Below are 19,242 nucleotides of genomic sequence, written 5' to 3'. Positions count from 1 at the left end.
TCCTCACACATGGCGGCACATCCACTGTGCATTAGAAACATCTCCCATCAATAATAACTTATAAATACGGGAAATATTCCCAATACATGGTAGGATGTGTGTGTAAGATCCGTGTGAGACGCCCTGTGTGAGGAGCAGATCCGGTCTCAATTTCATATCCTTGCTAATTTTATTTTGTAATATAAAAATAAAATAAAGAATATGATATTAGCATGTGATGACATGGTGTGGGAATTTGGAATAAAATTAAAAAGGGGCAGTTATTTGGGTTATGGAAATCTGCCCGAACTGATCTGGGTTTTCAAATTACGAATAATGCCATATCAGTGTTAACATCAGCAACTATATATCTGTACCTGAAGCTTTAGTTGTGGAATGCAACTTCTGATTCTTCTTTAATCTCCACTCCCAACCAAGCCGTTTCTCCTCATATCGGCCAGAGTATTTTTCCTTTCCCTTTATCCTTTTTGATTCATAATGTAAAAGGGAAAAGAAAATGAAGCAGAGATAGGCCACAGCTCCATTAAGAATACCATAGAATCAAAAACTACATAACTAATCAATTTCCTTTCTACCATGTATATCTAAGAAGCATCGCACAGAAACAATCAAAATAACGAATATTGGACATTGGACAACAAAGAGTACATTTAGAAAATTCATTTTAATTCAAAGAAAAGATTGCAAATAAAGGAAGACAGCTGGCCTTCTCATTAATTTGTTGGAAAAAATGCGTTATTTCCAGTTAAATCATCATCTGTGAATTAGAAATAGATCAATTCTAAAGAAAAAAGTAAGAACAATTTCTTGACACTAATCAATGGGAAAGAAGGGTCTTGATGACAAACCTTAATCAGAGGAAGAACAAAGTATGTAGGCATGGATCCACACTATGGACTGAAAAAAGAACCCCAAAAAAAATTAGGAATGGAACTCCTCAAAGGTATACTTGCAAGCATATATTTACACTGATATATAACTTTTGCCGGTGATGTCAAAACCAACTTTAGTGGTGTTTCCGGCTGTTAGATTAACTGAAAATGAAAACAGTGGTAGTCCTCTCAAATCAACAAGATATAATTGTTTGCCCTGCTCTAGCTCTTCTTTCACCAATGCAATTTTATATGAACCTTTCAGAAGTAAAATTTACACAGAAAGGTGGTGCAAAAGGAGTGTAGAAGTACCACTTTGTAATTCTATATGGGGTAAAAACTAAACTCAAGCAGTTACAAATTGGAACTGAGTACAAATGTATCAGATCGAGGTTTGCACCACAAATAAACACAGCCCAAAGATACTAAACTAAGGAGAATCAATAACTAGGCTAACATAAACCGAGGAAACTGGATATATATATACTGCTTTTTTGTAGAAGGTAACTAGATACATATCACATTATTTTGTGGAGAGGCATCACAATATAAGATTTATTGATAGAGTTACAAGAGAAATTAAGGGAAGAAAACAGCGCTATTCCCATATCTCACGTAAAATATTGTGCTTTAAACACCCCCCTTACCCTCCATTGTGAGTCTCTGATTTTTTTTTTCATTTTTGAAAAGATCAATTTATTAGCAACATAGAGACAAGAACAGAGGGGCAAAGTGACCATAACAGCAACCTGACAAGACCAACCAAACCAGGAAGCAACTGACTAAAGACAACCTGACTACAACCACTAGGAGAAAATCCAGACAACCTCCCAAGGAAAGCCCTATTGACAGCTGAATGTCAAAATTCTTCGCATGCCGCATAAAATTCAAGTTCTGGTTCTAGTTCTGGGTCTGGTTCTGTCTCTGACTCTGGTTCTGGTTCTCGGTCTGGTTCTGTCTCTGACTCTGGTTCTGGTTCTGGGTCTGGTTCTGTCTCTGACTCTGGTTCTGGTTCTGGGTCTGGTTCTGTCTCTGACTCTGGTTCTGGTTCTGGTTCTGGTTCTAGTGCGATGGAGAGCACTGACAGTGAGCTATCAACATTAGACAGCCGAATTTCTTCACATGCATTGTCTTTCTCCAATCTCAACATTTGAAGATCATCCAAGCATAAAATATTAGGCATAGACAGGCAATCAGTTATCCTCAATGTCTTCAGAGATGTGAGGACTTGTAGATTTTCCCTGGGAATAGCCTCCAACTTGGGACATTTCATGATACTCAAATGGCGGAGGGAATTTTTATTGTTCTCTAGCAACCATTCCGGCAGAACCTCAAGCTTTTCACAGTTACTTATTTGAAGGGAAGTAAGAGAGGTGAGTTCGGCTGCAAATGATCCTTCACTTAGCAACATGGCATTGCTGGATTCAATCCTTAGTCTCTTGAGAGAAGGAAGCAGACAATCTGGTGTCACTCTCAACTTGGCGCACTTCTTGATGATTAACTTCTCGAGACAAGGGAAAAAGGAAGAAGAAGAGGTAGAAACTTCCATCCACTCCACCAACATAGGCATGTCTGTCAGCCACAAGGTTTTCAATGATGGGAACATTCGTTTTGTTGTTGCTTGCTTGCTACCACCATCATCACTGCTACTGTTTTCTCCATGGAACTGGATACGTCTAAACATCATCCGGCGTAATTCAAGAATCTTAAGCAATGGTAGATGACCAAGCATGGGAAGATTTTCCCATCTCCAGCATCCATCTAGTGCTATTCCGACCAAATTGGGGAGAAATGATTCAATCTCCCTCATCCACCCAGGATATCTACTGCCCCCAAAATTACTAATTTGCAACCCCTTCAAATTTGGGTGAGGTTCCAGACTTTCCAGCACATCATCATAATCCACATCATGATGAATGTTGATATCGCATGGCCTGCACCATTCCAAATCCAATCTCTGGATGTAAAGCTTGTCTTCTAATTTTGCATCCTTGGCTCTTCTTCCATCGTTCACATTCTCTAGATTTGTAATTGCTAATAAACCTCTTAGGTTTATTAGCTTTTGCAACTCTTCAATACCATATCCGTTGTCTCGACCCACTATAAACATGGGTAATGTCTGGAGGCAAAGTAATTTCCCCAGCTCCATTGGCATCTTTTCCAAGCTAATACATCCGAATAGATTAAGATGCCTCAAGTTAATGAGCTTCCGCATCTCTATGGGAAGCACTTTAAGCTTCCTGCAATTCTTGAGCCTTAGCGTCTGTAGATTGTAGAGAGTGGTGATTGACTCCGGTAATTTTTCACATTGATTTTCTGACAGGTCAAGGTATCTTAGTAATTTGAACTTTTGGAATGATGCTGGCAAGTGAGTGATACCCACCAAATCTAATACACGCAGGCACTTAAATTTCGAAAGCCTGTCAACAGAAAAACCTTCAAGTAAGTCGGAAACATTCATAAGATCATCAAAATTAAGCCACAAAAGGCAAGTCCGGAGCTTGTTCGCCTCATACGATACTGAGACATTCAGTAACTTCGGTAATTTTGGAGCATACACAGATAAGTGCCGAACATCAGTAGTAATAGTAATGTCATTAACCTTATCGTCTTCGACAAATGACAAACACTCAGCCTTGGAAACATGTTGTGCAAGATCATGCACAAGATCGTGCATCTTCACTGTTTCGATGTCTCCATACTCATTTTTCTTTACGTCCTGAAAGAAAGAATTCCACAGTAAGTAATTGAACGAGTCATTAGCGATATCCTCCATTTCTTTGTTAGCTGCAGCTTGACTGGATGACCCTTGAAAGTCTATGAATCCGTGTGCTATCCACTGCTGAATAAGCATCATTCTATCGATCTCGTAATCCTTGGGAAACACAGAACAGTACTTAAAGCATTGCTTTATGTTGGATGGCAAATGGTCATAGCTCAACCTCAATTCTGGTAAGATTCCACCTGATTCAGCCTCTGATAAATCCCAAATTTCACTTGTTTGGACAGACACCCACTCTTCCTCTTGCTTGTAGTACATCAGACTTCCAAGAGCCTTTGCTGCTAAAGGTAGGCCTCTGCATTTGTCTACCATCTTTTTTCCTATTTCAATCAGTCTTGGAGTCTCTTGTGCCGCTGATCCTTCAGCAAATGCTCTTTTTCTGAAAATTAACCAGCACTCTTCTTTTGACAATAGTCCCAAGTGATGCGTCGGAAGTGTGCCCATGATTTTCGCAACCTCATCTTTGCGCGTAGTCACAATAATTTTGCTCCCTCTTGCTGCTTGGGTTTTCAACAGGAAACCTCTTAACGTATTCCAATTGCTCCGATTTTCATCCCAGACATCATCCAGTACTAGCAAGAATTTCTTTCCCATCAACTTACTTTGAAGGCTACGGAGCATCACATCCAGATTTGATATGACATTCATTTCTCCAAGGCTTTCTAGGATTTGTTTTAAAATTCTTTCAATGTTGAAATCTACCGAGATACAAACCCACATACGTTCATCAAAATGTGCTACTACCGCGCCATTGTTGAATGCTACTTGAGCGAGGGTGGTCTTCCCGAGTCCAGCCATACCTACGATGGGGAGGATCGAAATAGCTTTATTTCCATCATCTGGGTTAATTAAAAGGCTTAGGATTCTCATTTTGTCACCATCTCTTCCAAAGACTTCTGATTCGTCTACCATGGAATGGGTGGTTCGACTTTCAACAGTCTCATTGTCTGTAGGCACAAGCCGCATGATAGTCGCTTCCTTTCCAAGATTGTCAAAAGATTCATTTATGCTCTTAATTCTGTCGGCAATCTTAAAGAGAGGTGAAACCGTAACGATCGTCTTAACGAAGCTGCGTACCTTGTCTGTCCTGGTCGTCGTCGTTTTGTGTTGCTGAATTAGTATTGTGAACTCGTCCAGCACGTCCTCGGCATCATAAGCTAGATCCTGAACCTTCTTCAACCAATTTCCGACTCTTTGCTCCATTGTTTGTCGATTCTGGGCGTCTTGTAGCACGCCTTGAATCATTTCTAATTTCTTTTTCAGATTATTAAGTTGTTCCCTTGAATCCTTCCTGAGATTAATCCCTTGGATTGCAAGGACGATCACCCTGCTCAGGATTTCTTGAGCAACCATGCTGGTAAGTGGGTCGGCCATTCTATTCTTCTTTCTTCCGTGAGCAAGAGAAGATTTTGCAAGATTGTGAATATTTTGTATTGTGAGAAACCACTTTGTTCCAATCTTTTACTTCAATAAGGTTGGACTAAGCACAAAGATAAGCAGCCATGCATGGGCGTGGATATCACAGACCAATAAGTTTAGGCAACTCAACTTTGAATCACGCGAGAAATGTGAGACATTCATATGATGTGGGATTAATGATTATGTGCCCCTGTATTAATGAATTCTTTTCTTTCGTAATTAGTGGCGAAAAGAACAATGCTTCCAAGTCAGACTGCGTCGAGAATCTACTAGAAGTTATCAGCCATCTGTAAAAAGAAAAAAAAAAAGAAAAAGAAGGATATCATCCCATTACTGCGAACCATTTCATATAGCAACTGGTTTATAATTAAGCAGAAGCATTCCTTATTTTTAAACAAAAAAAGTTCTTTATTTATGCCAATTTTCATTTAGTGATAGTTAATTAATTGGGCCATAGTCTAAGGTAATTCACTGATTCTTCTTTGTTATCCAATCAGAGGATCAGAATAGTGTCTCATTACAAATGGAAAGCTGATCCCTTGGAGTTGGAGCATCGTGAACCCAGCTGTTTCGCAGAAGATTTGATCAAATTGCCGCTCAATTGTTAACAGCTTGGGTTCATAATGGTGCTTTGGACTAACTAATAATTCCTCTAATACTGCATGGTGAAAGGTAAGGTCAGAGTGTTTTTTTCTTTTCCTTTTCTAAGGGTTGTAGTTGTAAATCATATATTGTCGGAGTAGTTACACATGATCCCCCGAACTGAACTTTTTGATTCCAGCACTTTTAGGCTCACTATCAAAACCATTAATCTGTTAATGAGCTTCAAATAGGATTTTCTTGTGGTTGTCGTGTCTGTTAATTTAAACACTTTTTAAAAGTTCAAAATGCCCTTCTATCATTTTATGATACTATTTACGCACAAAATGGATAAAAATGAAGAAAAATAGGAAATTACAGAAAATATTTGGAGTAAATGGATAGGTTTTAGCCAAAAGTGGGTGGAATTGACCTCTAACTGGTCTTGAACTGATCCTATCCAATCTGTTATTGGGTAGGGTCTATTTCCAAAAGTTTGGAATTAAGCCCTCCCACTCACCTAGACCAGTTTCAGGGTCTAGGGGTTTACCTTACATGAACCAATTCAGAGAACTAACCTTGTGGAACTGGCCTAGCTCGAAATCAATTTTTTCTTGAAATAAAATCTAAAATACTTTAATATGATGTTATAAAGATTTAAACCCAAGCATTTGTGGTTACAAAGACCATTGTCCTATCGACCATTGAGTCATTTAACTGATTTGATCATTTCTCTTCAATTTAACATTTGAATGTATATACTAGGTAACATAAAAGATAGGAAAATTACAGCAAACACTAAAAACTGAAAAAAGAAGTAAATATAAAATTGAACAAATACAACAAAAATATAAAAATTAAACTATAAACAGAAAAAAGAGTAAATACAAAAGAATACACAAATTTTATATGGATGTTTTTGTAATTTTGTCTCTACTGTCAAGCCCATTAAAGGGAGGGGACAAAGTGCTAGAATCGGTTGTCACAAGTGAAAGTTCAGGGTCTAAGTGATATTACCCTCAAACAACAGGGTGGTAGTGTATGACTAACCCTTTTTTATGAATTGGCAAGGTCAATTGATCTATGAAACCCAACCCTAAAATACACTGGCCACGCTCCCTTGCAAGTTGCAACCCCTAAAACAATATACTATTCCCTTTTCTATTTTTCCGATAACTTTGGACCAAGTGAGCTACGGTCCAACTAGGGGTGATGATAGTCTGGGCCTATCTTTAAATAGTATTAATTATATACTAGTGAGGACCCGTGCCATGTATAGGTTTCCAAAATTTAAGTAGAAAGAGTTGTATGACATTCCCAATTGTATTTTTATTAATTTAAAATTCCAATAATTTTGGAAATTTAAATTAATGAAATTGTTTTAATACAATGATTAATTATAATATTTAATCATTTATACTATTTTAAAGTGGATACTTGCATTAGTTTTGGTGTTGGTCATAAAAGTTAAATTTCAGAAAATATGACTAACTTATATCTTTACCTTACTTGGACATTTGCATAGCACGTGCCCTCAAACTAGTATTAAATAATTTTGAAAGATTTTATCATTTAATTTTGTAGTTTACAAATTTTAAAATCTAAAATTTAATTAGCTTTTATTAGTTATTTTTAAGCTTTAATAATGTAAAATTATTTTATTTGTTAATTTAGTATAAATTGCAATCTATTTATAATCAATTAACTAATTTCAGTTGCTTTATTAATTAATTATTTAATTTTATAAATTGAGTTATTTAAAATGAATTAAAATTCATTTATTAATTCTAAAAATGAGAATTTATGTACTTTTTTTTTAAATTCCATTTAATTGAATACACTTTTAGTTTGATCAATTCATAATATAATTTTCTTCTTATAATTGATTTTAAGATTTTATCATTTTTAATATAAAAATCTTAAAAAGGAATGATATTTGAATTTGAAAATTTTAAAATTCTTCATTTGTTTAATTTATTTTTAGTATTTAGTTACATTTGGAATTATTTAATTTTAAAATTAATTTATTAGTTAACTTTAAAGTAATTTTAAAATTAATTTGTGTTTTTTGTAATTAATTTCAATTTCTAATTTTTCTAAAATATTATTAAAGTAATCATTTTAATTGGAATTTAAAATAAATAAAAATTAACTTTAATGCTTTAGGATTTTACTAGTTAATCATAAATAATTACTATAATATATTAACTCTATAATTTTTAAGTGGAATTTATTTTCAGTAAATAAAGGGAATTTAAATTAACCAAAGTAATTAATTATAATACAATTCCATTAGTTAACAATGTGTTATTGTTAAAATTAATTTTATTTGTAATTAGGTAATAATGGTTAACTTATTTTTCATTACTAATATTATTATATGAAGGAAATGTTAAAAATCTTTATATACTATGTAATTACTAACATTATAAGTGTTGTTCTAATTTACCATAGTTGATACTAGTTCGGATCCATGTGATGAACAGATGTTTTTAAGCGAAATGAAGCATAAAGACATCGTAAAATTAAAGTACATGTATAGATGAACATAGAAGTAAGTTAATCCTAAGCCACCCAACTGGTGAGTGGCTCAATTGGTACGACAATTGGTTATTTCTAGATTTGAATTAGGATCGAATCCTAGTATCCCACAACCACCAAGGTTTTGGGGTTATGGGAATTAGGGAATGGGCTACCCTTTGTGTAATGAACCAAAGAAATAGATGATCCTAGGTTGGATTTTGATAGCGCATTAATAGTTTTTAAGGTTGATCATACCTGGCCCAACCAACACCCCATGCTCGATAATATTTGTCTACGCCTAGGATAGGGACATGCTTGCCCATGTTAATTACAAAACTATGATTTTTTTTGTGAATTAAAGTCTATTTAATTCTAGTCAATTAATCTCTCTCTCTCTCTCTCTCTCTATATATATATATATAGGAAAATTCCCGATCAGTACCTCGTACTTTGGCTTGAGTGACAATTTGTCCCCAAACTTAAAAATGCGACAATCCAGTACCTGAACTTTCAAAATGTGGCAATCCAATACTCGAACTTTCAAAATGTGACAATTTAGTACTTGTTGTTAACTAGTCCGTTAATCAACCATTAAGTGACACTTGAAAAGTCAAAAATGCCCTTCGAATGCCATCTAATTCTCTTTATCAACCATTCAAACATTGACAAAAAACTGATCAAATCCCAAATCCTAGCCTCTTCTATTCAAAAAGTTGGTGACTATTTAGAAGAATCTAGAATTTGGGACTGTTCATTTTATCGTCAATGTTTGGATAATTGATAAAGAGAATTAGATGCCATTCTTAGGGCAATTTTGACTTTTCAAATGTCACTTAATGGCTGATTAATGGACTGGTTAACAAAAGGTATTGGATTGTTAGATTTTGAAAGTTTGGGTACTAGATTGTCACATTTTGAAAGTTTGGGTACTGAATTATCGTATTTTAAAGTTCGGGAACCAAATTGTCTCTCGAGCCAAAGTACAGAATACTGATCGGTAATTTTTTCATATAAAAATTTATTAATATATTATACCATATATCTATATAAAATTTATTATCTAAATATATATTTACAATATGTTTATATAATTTTTGGGTCAAGCGTAGGGTTTGCTTAGCTTGCGCCTAACCCATATTATGCATGGACTTGGAGTGGACCCAAGCTGGGCCAAGCCTAAAAGAAAATAGTTTGCTTAAGCCCATAAAATTTCAAATTTGTTTGGATTGGTCTAAGTCATAAATGATCACTCTAGGAAAAGAAGCCATGTAACATTTTCAATTAATTCATTATTATTTTTATATGGAACACACATGATTTGCCTTAGCCTATTTGCAAGTTTGATTGGGTTGGTATAAGTCATAAGTGATCATCTTGAAGGGGAACGAGCCTTATGACATTTCTAGATGAGCGTTTATTATTTTTATATGCAATGTAAATGGTTTGTTTTTATTTTTTAATGATTTTACTTTTTATTATTAATTTTAATATTCTATTAATATTATATATTTTTAAATGGAAATCAAATGTATTTTTATTTTTAATTTATGAACTACTAATTTTTATTAATTTCTTAACTTTTAATAATTATTAGATAAAAGCTTTCTAAAGTTTGATACTTTTTATTAACTTTCTTAATTTTAATTATAGGATTTTAAATTATAATTTCATGGCAACTAACCAATTAAATGGAATTTAAATATGAAACAATAAAATGGATACACCCTCCCTTGTTTTACTATGTGTACTAGAGAATGACCCTTCGTACTAAGTATAGGACCAGTATTCTGATTTTTTTTATTCAAGTATTCTGATAATTTTTGTTTGGTGCACAATTTTTATGGTGTAAATTTGTGTTATTTTTTTTTTGATTTATTTGATGTACAAATTTGTTATTTAAATTAAGCAATTGAATCAAGTTTTATTTCTAAATAATAACCCACTTTATGGATCTTACCTTATTTCAAATGAATTTACTTTTTTTAATGGAGATAATTACCACTAACCTTTTTGAGAGTAGAGGTAATTATTGTTTGAAGCTTATACTTTTGTTTGAATGGATAAACATGTCTTAGGAAGGAAGTTTTTGCTTGAGAGTGGGAGTAGTAACTTTTGAGATACTTTTTCTAGCCACTTTTTAGTTTGAGGGCTTTGATATACATAACTACATACATATGTACGTATATATGTATGTGTGTGTAGATTTCTATTTGGGGCGTATGTAATGCATGGGCTTTGTTAAGATTGAAGCAAAAAGAGCCCTTGTATCCAACCCAAACATTTTGTTTAGGTGATTAAACTATTTATAATATGTTTAACAACTAAAATTTATAATTTTATTTGTTTGCAAGCTGGGTTGGGCTGGCACCTGACCTAAAGTATTAGGTCTAGGTCCACCCCTGAAATTTGTGGGCTTGTTGTGAGCTCAAGCCCAACCTAGGCTGAAATGATCACCCCTAAGCAAACGCATTCGGTTTATTATTCATTTTTCAAAAAAAAAAAAAGAAGAAAGAGTCAAATGAATTTTAGGCAAATTAATGGAATAATTGAGAGGAGAGAGAATTAGTAGAGTGAGTTATTGGAGGAGAGAGAATCAAAGGCATGATTAATGAAGAGAGATAATTAAAGAAGTTGATGGAAAAGAGAAGGGAGAGTTGATGTGAGTTAATGAGGAGAGATGAAAGCCTTAAAGAGGATTTAGTACTTAAGTTATTTTATTCAATTTTAAAAATAAAAGAATTCATAAGAGAAAAAAAATCACAAAATAGAGAAGGGGTAGAAAGGACAATCATGCTAACATGTCATGCTTTGTTTTAGTATATACTAGTCGGGACTCTACAATGCATGGGCTTTGTTAAGTAAAATTAAGAAAGGAGTTCTATGACGTTTCTAACTAAGTAGAGCGCTTCCCAAGTCCAATTCAACCATTGTTTTTTGGATTATGTCTAGTTTATCCAATCATAATCCAAATTGCACTTTAGTGAGGATGGTCAATTTCCCATCCTCACGTTTCTAACAATTCAAGCATTGTTTTTATTAAATTTTAAATTTTATTGGTTTATTATTATTTTGCATTATTTTTAGGTAAAATTATAAAAAACCTAGTCTTATAACTATGCTATAAACCTCCCTTGTGTCGTCACCCTAACAAATTCCTTCTTTTTGTTAGCCTTTCAATAACAAAGATGCTGAAGTTACCAAAATAGTTTTATCATTGTTGAGGCATTATTATACATAATTTAAACTTTTCAATTTTATCGTTTACTAATTTATTTTGTTTAACAATTTTCAAAGATTAATTCTCTCTAATTCTTGGACAAAGTAAGATAAAAAACGCAAAAGTGAAGTAAAAGGAAGCAAATCTTTTAATTCCCAACAAAGTGTTTTAGTAAGTTGCATATGAATTAAGTTGGTTAAGGGTAAATTTGATATTTAAAAAAAATAATGCATTACTTCAGCATTCTCTATTTGGAACACGAATAGAAGGAAGGTATTTGCACCATTTTTTTTCAAAACAATAGGGGGTTGTTAAGGTCAAAACATAGGGGAAGCGTATAGAATTGTTAAATAATTTATAAAAATTAATTATAAAACTAATAAGATGGATCTATTTTTTAATTTATTTTATTAATTTTATTAGTTAATTTATTTTTATTATATTAATAACAAATATTATCAATAATAACAATTAATAATTATTTTTATTTTAGTAAAGTAATTTATGAAATTATTATCACTATGGTTAATAATTTTTAATATTTCAAAATAAAATATAAATAGATTAAATTTTTATGATGTTTTATTTAATGTTTTCAACCTACCATTGACCTGAAGCATTCAAACCACCATTTGGCCTTATTTCTAGTTCAAGGATTCCTAAAGCCCACTATTCTGTCAAAAATCATTGACTTGGTCAAAACATTTGACCTACCTTTGTGAACCATAGACTCTAAAATTAACTAACTTTTAAACGAAAGTAGATTATTTAGACTAATAAGATTCCATTGAATATTAAACGGGTTATAAATTATAATTAATAAAATTTAATCTTTATGATGAAATAAATAATTGTTATATTAATTTAATATAACTAAGTTAATTATATTATAAATTGTAATTTGATACAATTTAACTTTTTAATAAAATTTAGTGTAAATATATCTAACATATATAAAAATATAATCAAGTAGAAAAAGATTTAGATAAAGATAGAGGTAATAAATTTTAGGTAATTCAATGGAGTAATTAAGAGGAGAGAGAATTAGTTGCATGGATTATTGGAGGATAAAGAGTTAATAGCATAATTAATGAGGAAAGATAATTAAGAGAGTTAATGAAAAAGAGGGGAGAGAGATAGAGATAGAGAGAGTTAATAGTAAGCTAAGTATGTGTTTGATTCTGTTTATGTTTATTGAATAAACTTTTGTACTTTATTTGATGGTAAAACCAAGAAATGCAATAATTGCAACCGTTTATGACAATTAGGTGCCACTAGGTGCCATTAGGTTCACAAATGGGCACCCCTAGAACTAATAGACTCGTTTAGTTTGTCTTCCACCCCGTTGTCAAAACTGGCCGTATTATATTCTTCTCTAATTTCCTCTACTTCATTAAATCACTTCTGTAAAATATGGACACCTTTAGAACATCCCCACCAAATTAAAAGCATGATAGTATAATTTTTTAGATTGTTTATGACTAAACTAGGATTATAACTAAGCTCCTAGACTATTGAAACAACAGTCTTCTAGAAATAAATACAATTGGTTTTGATATCAGGTTGCACATCCAAAATATCAGATTAAGGGGGTGTTCTACAAGATGGTTTTGTTTTTGAAAACAAAAATAATTGTTCATCAGCAAAAAAACAAAATAATTTTGTTTATGTAATAAATATTTTTGTTTTCTTTTAAAAATAAAATCAACCACGCGTTGTTAAACACCTCCTAAGTATTTACTATTTTCTATAAAAAAGAAAAATGGTCAAGTTTGCTTACCTGCTGTATCAGATCAGAAACGCTATATCTCCTTCCCTCTCAACTCCAAAATGTAGCTAAAAACCTCTTTCCTACTTACGATTCCTTCAACTCCAAAATGTAGCCAAATGGAGAAGAAAATAGTCCGTGGATTAAAAAAAATAACCACAACAGTTTCAAAATGATGTATCTAAGAACTCAATAGGTTGGAAACGGCCACGAAAATGCTTGTACCTGATCAAGTGATGGGTCATCTTGAAAACAGTGGTGCCTTTGCCCATAGAAAACCAAAAAAAATGTTTAGAATGCCATAGAGCATGAAATCCCCACAGCTTGAATACCCAACTTGTGGTTTATCCTTTAGAAGTTTGGAATAGCAAAGGTCTCAAACTCTTGAAAGACAGAGGGCACCTCCTCCTCCTTGTGAATGGTTGTGTCATGCGCGGAAGTTAAAGCTGATTTAGATTTTTTTTTTTTTTTTTGAAGCAAGCTGATTTAGAATTAAAAATAGAACATAGATTATAGATAATATTTCAAATTACTTGATACCTACGTATGTCAGGCTGAGCTGGGCCTAAAGCGTTAGACGCAGGGTTGGCTAAAAAATTTGTTGAATAAATTGCAACTTGCAGTGGAGTTATTAGCCCCACAATACAGTTGGGTTAGTTGTGGTATTTATCATTTTGAATTATATAAAATTGCAGTGTATTTTTTGGTAAAACCATCACCTAAGCCTTAAAGTCTTTTAAGGTTGCAACTTGCAAATTTTTCAATTTTTGATGGATGCAAACTACCAAGTAGACCTTGTTCAGATGCAACTTGCAAATTACTTTATTTTTGTTTTTAGATCCATCAAGAAAAACGTGATTTGATGCTTCGTCGTCTGAAATAACATCAATTATAAGTTGACTTTTTTCATATTAAATATAACATCAATTACAAGTTGACATGGTAATAAATCAGAAACAAAGTTTCATGTCCGTTTTAATCTGTATCACTGTTTTCAAAACCGGATTGGACCAGATGGTTGGATTGGAAAAATCAAGAATTGGTTTTGTTTTCTCTAAAATCGTGTTTTTTTCAAAATCATTGATTTTGGTTAATAAACCGTTGAACTAGCTGGTTAACTGTTCGAACCATTCAAACGGTTTTGACTGTTTTCCAATTTTTTAATTTTTTTAAATTATTTATTTATTTGTTAAAATGGGCCGGCCATTCGGGTCAAACGGTCAAATAGCCAATCCGTTCATTCAAACCGATAACCGATTCAGTCACCAATTCATTTTTAAAAACCATAATCTGTATTGAGCCGTCCTTACTTTTCCTTAAAGCTTTGAGTTACAGTTAATTCACCTTATTTATTTTAAAATTTTCCATTCTTAACGAAAAATAGTACACATAATGCCCCACAGCCCATCTGCCCCGCCACAAGGGGAAGCTCCATAATTATAAGTTGACTTGTAAGAGTTTATATCTGCGCCCTACAAAGGAAAAGCCCCATAATGCCCCACAGAGCTTCCCCTACCTTGTATTAGGAACATCTCTCGATGATGTCTCATCATCTCCAGATATGCTGTGGAGCATTGTGGGGCAGAGCCCCCTTTGGGCACATATGTGAATTCGACTGGTAACAACTCACGAAATAACAAGCAGCTCCATTTTCCTTTTCTGTTTCAGGCCCTTATGTGCTTTTAATGAAAGTTTTCACTAAAGTCTGTTCACTTTTCTATAAGTTGTTTATCTAAGTAAATGCAATTATTTAGGTAATTTTTTTTTAGAAAACTTTTACCCAGGTAAATATATTTATTCATATTCTTTTATTTTCTAAAAAAAAAAGAAAATGATTATTTTAATTAATAAAATCTATTATTAAAAGGGCAATTATTTAGGAGATGATCAAGAAAATAAACTTTCTATGGTCCCCACATTAATATAAAAGAAGAGCATAAGATTCTTGGTCAATGGAAACCAAAATCTCATCGACAAACTTTCTCTCCTCTCAAAATCTAAAAAAGAACGCCCCTTAAATACAATTAATTTACCCGGAAAAATAAAAAGCGTAGATGATACGGTACAACTCCAGTTCGGATTCCCTAATTTAAACACACTGGTCCTTTCTTTATTTTACTTTTACCCACTTCTCTCTCTCCATGTTGGGCCTAGAGATTTGAAATCAGGCTTGGCCCAGAAATTTTCTGACCAGAAATGTTTGAACAAATTGCATCTTGCAAATATTTTATTTTTGATATTTCTTTTTTATTTTTGTATTTTGAGGGAACTTGCAATCTACAAGTAGACCTTCCCTAGATGCAAGTATGCCACTTGCAAAGTTCTATTTCTTTGTTTAAGATTTTTATCGTTTAGGTATGACCGTTCTCTATATCTTAGTGTTAAGAAAACCATATTGATGGGATTAAACGTAAGAAAAAAAAGGATTAAATGCGATGTTTAAGTTGACTATGTAAAAATTAAGGAAACAATTCAGTGGCTCCATTTTCATATTCTGTAATGGGACTGTTCATAAATAAATTCAAACTGACCAACTTGGCTCGACCCGATCCAATTTGATTTGGCCAATTTTTTTCACTGTCAATTGGTTTTGGGTTGAAAAGATGGGTAAATTGATAATTCAGTTCGGCTTCAGTTTTAATACATGAAAATTGAAATTAAACCGAACCAAACCGAACAGAGTTATCTATAAATATATTCTCACTGAAATATTATATATAATATGTATAATTCCAATATATATATATATATATTTAAAGCTGAAATATATATTTCGGAAATGTATATATTTAAACCAAAACTGACCCAAACCGATCCGTCAGTTTCGATTTAATTTTTAGGTAATCTTACCAGATCGGATCTGTTAAAAAAACTAATAAACTGATGTAACCTGCCCTATGAACAACCCTATTCTATAATCTGCATTGAGCCCATCCATACTTTTTCTTAAAACTTTGAGTATTTCATTGTTCAATCCACACCATAAACTGTAATACAATTTTATTTTTCCCTTCATGCGACAACACAACAGGGGTAGCCCATCCCTTTTCCCTTAACCCCCATTAAAACACTGACAAATGAAGGAATGAATCAAAATTTAAGGGTGATAGTGAATTATAAGTGGAAGTGTTGATAAATAAAATTCAAAAAACTAAGACGACGGTGAAAGTTTTAGGAAATTTAGAGTTCAGTCTACGTAATACAATTAATTCACCATGGTCCATGGAAAATCAAATGCGTACAAGACAGTGATGCTAGTGAGGCAGGGTTTAAATCATCCCTAACCCAAACCAAAGTTGTTGAACTTGCAATCCTCATCCAAACACAACCTACTTGTTTCGGGTTAAATTAGGATTGAATTGATAACCAGCTTTGTTTATTTTAGCAAAAATGTTCCTACTTCAGATTGTTATTAGTATTCGTCTGACATGGACTTCAAATTTGTCCAATCTACTGGGTCTCCATCAAGGAATGATTTATTGGCCACGTCAACTGTATACAACCCAGGAAAAAAAAAACTGTATACAACCCAGAAAACCATTGGTTTCTATATAACAAATTCTGTTGCTCTACTCGTGTTTGAATGCTTGATGAAATACCAAAAAAATACTATGCTTGATGGAACATGGCTTTAAGTCAAAAATAGGGTGTTCTATCTTGATCGCTATCAAGCCATCAAGGAATTGTAATTGTTTTAATATTGGTCGCCATCAAGGATGAGTTGAGCAATAAAATTTTTCCTTGATGTCAACCCTATAACAAATTCTGTTAAGATGAGACAGAAAACTAGTGGTTTCAAATAGGTCAAACCAAAAAGGAATTGTGAGATTCCTGACTTATAAACCAAGAAACCAGTATATATTGGTCACCATTATTAGAGAATTTGAATTTGCAATGCAAAATAATAATTTATACCAGCCACTATAATCTTCTATTAAGATATGTTAATGGTGTTTTAATATTGTTTTCGGATTAAAATTAGATCATCCAAATTTGACATTGGAGGCACATCACTGGTGTATAAACAAGAAAAGTCATGTTTAAGATTGGGACTTATCACTTAAAAGTAAAAACAAAACAAAAAAAAAATGGAAAAAGTAAGGGTGCAAGTCCGTTAACCCTACTTGAAAATTTTCACCTACATTAGGGTTGAATTTGGGTTCAAGGCTATTGAAAATTTTACAGATAAGTCAGTCCATTTCAACCCAAATTGCATCGATATATGAAAAAAAGAAAAGAAATCCTTTCCATTTATCAAAATTAAGATGTACCCTAATCGGTACTGAAATTATTATTTTATTCAATAATATTCAGAGAATTGGTCCGCACATAGAATTGGAAAAGGGAAAAGCTAGGGTTTAAGCCTCTTCACTCACATTCTCGAGATGGAAAGCTTGGACCCAAAGAGCCATCCATCCTAACATTTCATAAAAAAGAACCTCCCCTTCCAATTATGGATCGAGGAGAGGACTTCAAGGAACACCTTCTGGTTTGATCAGAAAAAGAAATAGTAATACCCCCTCCGTCGATGCTTCTTCAAAGAAAGAAGGGTGTGGAAAATGGAGAAGGTCATCAGCAAGGTTTTTAAAACTGACCCAAAGACCAAATTGGTTAGGGGTCAAACATTCTGATCGTTCGATTGGACCGTTCCAACAAAAAACTAAAAAAATAAAAACAGTCATGAACGGTTTAACTGTCTGGATTAATGATTTGTTGACTAAATCAATGGTTTCTTTTATAAAAATCTGGTTTTGGGAAAAACGTCTAATCCAGTTTGGTTTTAAAAACCGTGATCATCAGTACTCAGTAGGTCGTGAGTGGTATAAAAACAAAGGCTCAGTTTGGAAGGAGTACAAATACAAATATGTACAGTACAAATATATAATTAAATACAAAATACATAGTTTTGCACTCCACTTTTTCCAAACTGAGACAAAGGAGTCTATACATTGAAAAGAGGACACTAATTGCACAAGTAGTATGTTATGTTCCCTTAACACAACTACTAGCCCTTATCCAAAAGAAGCCTGAGGCCAGCCCTGGGATTATCCTCGTAAGGACAGAGCTTGCCAAGCCGAGTATTTGTTCCCTAATCTTACACATAACCCCCTCAAATAAGGAACAAGGGGTGCCACCAAGACCAATTAGGGCCCGAGCTGGGACCTCTTCAATGTGGTCCTCTAACTTAACCTTGGCTAGGGGGACAAAATCCTCGCCTGCCTCCATATGAACATCTTTCTCAGATTTAACTTTAAGGTTTTGATTGTTTTTCAGTAAGTTATTTATCAGGGTAAATGTAATTATTTGGGTAAGTTTTTCTTGGAAACACTTACCCAAGTAAGCGCATTTACTCATATTCTTTTATTACTCAGGTAAATAGGGTAATGACCATTTTAGTCATGAAAATCCATTATTAAAAAGGGCATTCTTGTCCTATTCAAGTGTCAGTAATTTTCTTTCTAGATGGACAAGTTATTTACCTACTTAGGAGATGGTATATCCAAGAAAATACTTTCCTTGGTCCCCACATTAATCTGAAAAAATGACCATGGGTTTCTTAGTCAATGCGAACCCAAATCCTATTGGCCAACCTTTCCCCCCAATCAAAATCCAACAAAAAAACACCCCTAAGAATGTCTACCTCAACCTTCACCCGGTTGGCATCAATCTCAGAAACTACTATTTCAACCGCATCTCAACGAAATGATACATGGCTCTACTCGCCATTCAAGCTCAAACTACTTTAACCCCAAGAGTAGGAAGATGAAGATGAAGATATGGAAAAGTCAAGATTACTGTAGATGAGGACCCAAGTCGAACTCCGCCGGGTGCTTTCACTCAAATGACGCAGATGACTAATGGCCCAGATGAGTTTAAGATCAATAGTCCAACTGTTCAATTTGGTCTAAAATGAGAACCAAATGATTCTATAACTGAGCATGTGATGTGCTTGTTCTCCTAATGATTGTCGAACACTTTACTCCTTGACTTTGGAATTAAAGTGCAGGTGATTGGGAAAATGACTGCTATTATTGTCGTGAAAGAGAGCAATAGTGCACGCTAGCTGGACCCCAACCTCCCT

The 19,242-nt window shown here is 33.5% G+C and overlaps 1 protein-coding gene across 1 annotated transcript; it reads right to left on the bottom strand.

The window, feature by feature from the left end:
* Window positions 1–1,353: 1,353 nt before the first annotated feature.
* On the bottom strand, window positions 1,354–13,527 carry LOC104590371 (disease resistance protein RGA2-like). The gene is made up of 2 exons (XM_010249013.2): window positions 13,173–13,527; window positions 1,354–5,360 (listed from the first exon to the last, which is right to left on the bottom strand). The coding sequence occupies exon 2, from the start codon at window positions 5,026–5,028 to the stop codon at window positions 1,732–1,734; it is 3,297 nt and encodes a 1,098-aa protein (XP_010247315.2). The 5' UTR covers window positions 5,029–5,360; window positions 13,173–13,527; the 3' UTR covers window positions 1,354–1,731.
* Between the last annotated feature and the right edge of the window lie 5,715 nt (window positions 13,528–19,242).

The sequence above is a fragment of the Nelumbo nucifera genome, chromosome 5, assembly GCF_055504915.1.
Source record: "Nelumbo nucifera cultivar China Antique chromosome 5, China Antique-T2T, whole genome shotgun sequence".
NCBI lineage: Eukaryota > Viridiplantae > Streptophyta > Magnoliopsida > Proteales > Nelumbonaceae > Nelumbo > Nelumbo nucifera.
This window is presented reverse-complemented; position numbering and strand designations above follow the sequence as displayed.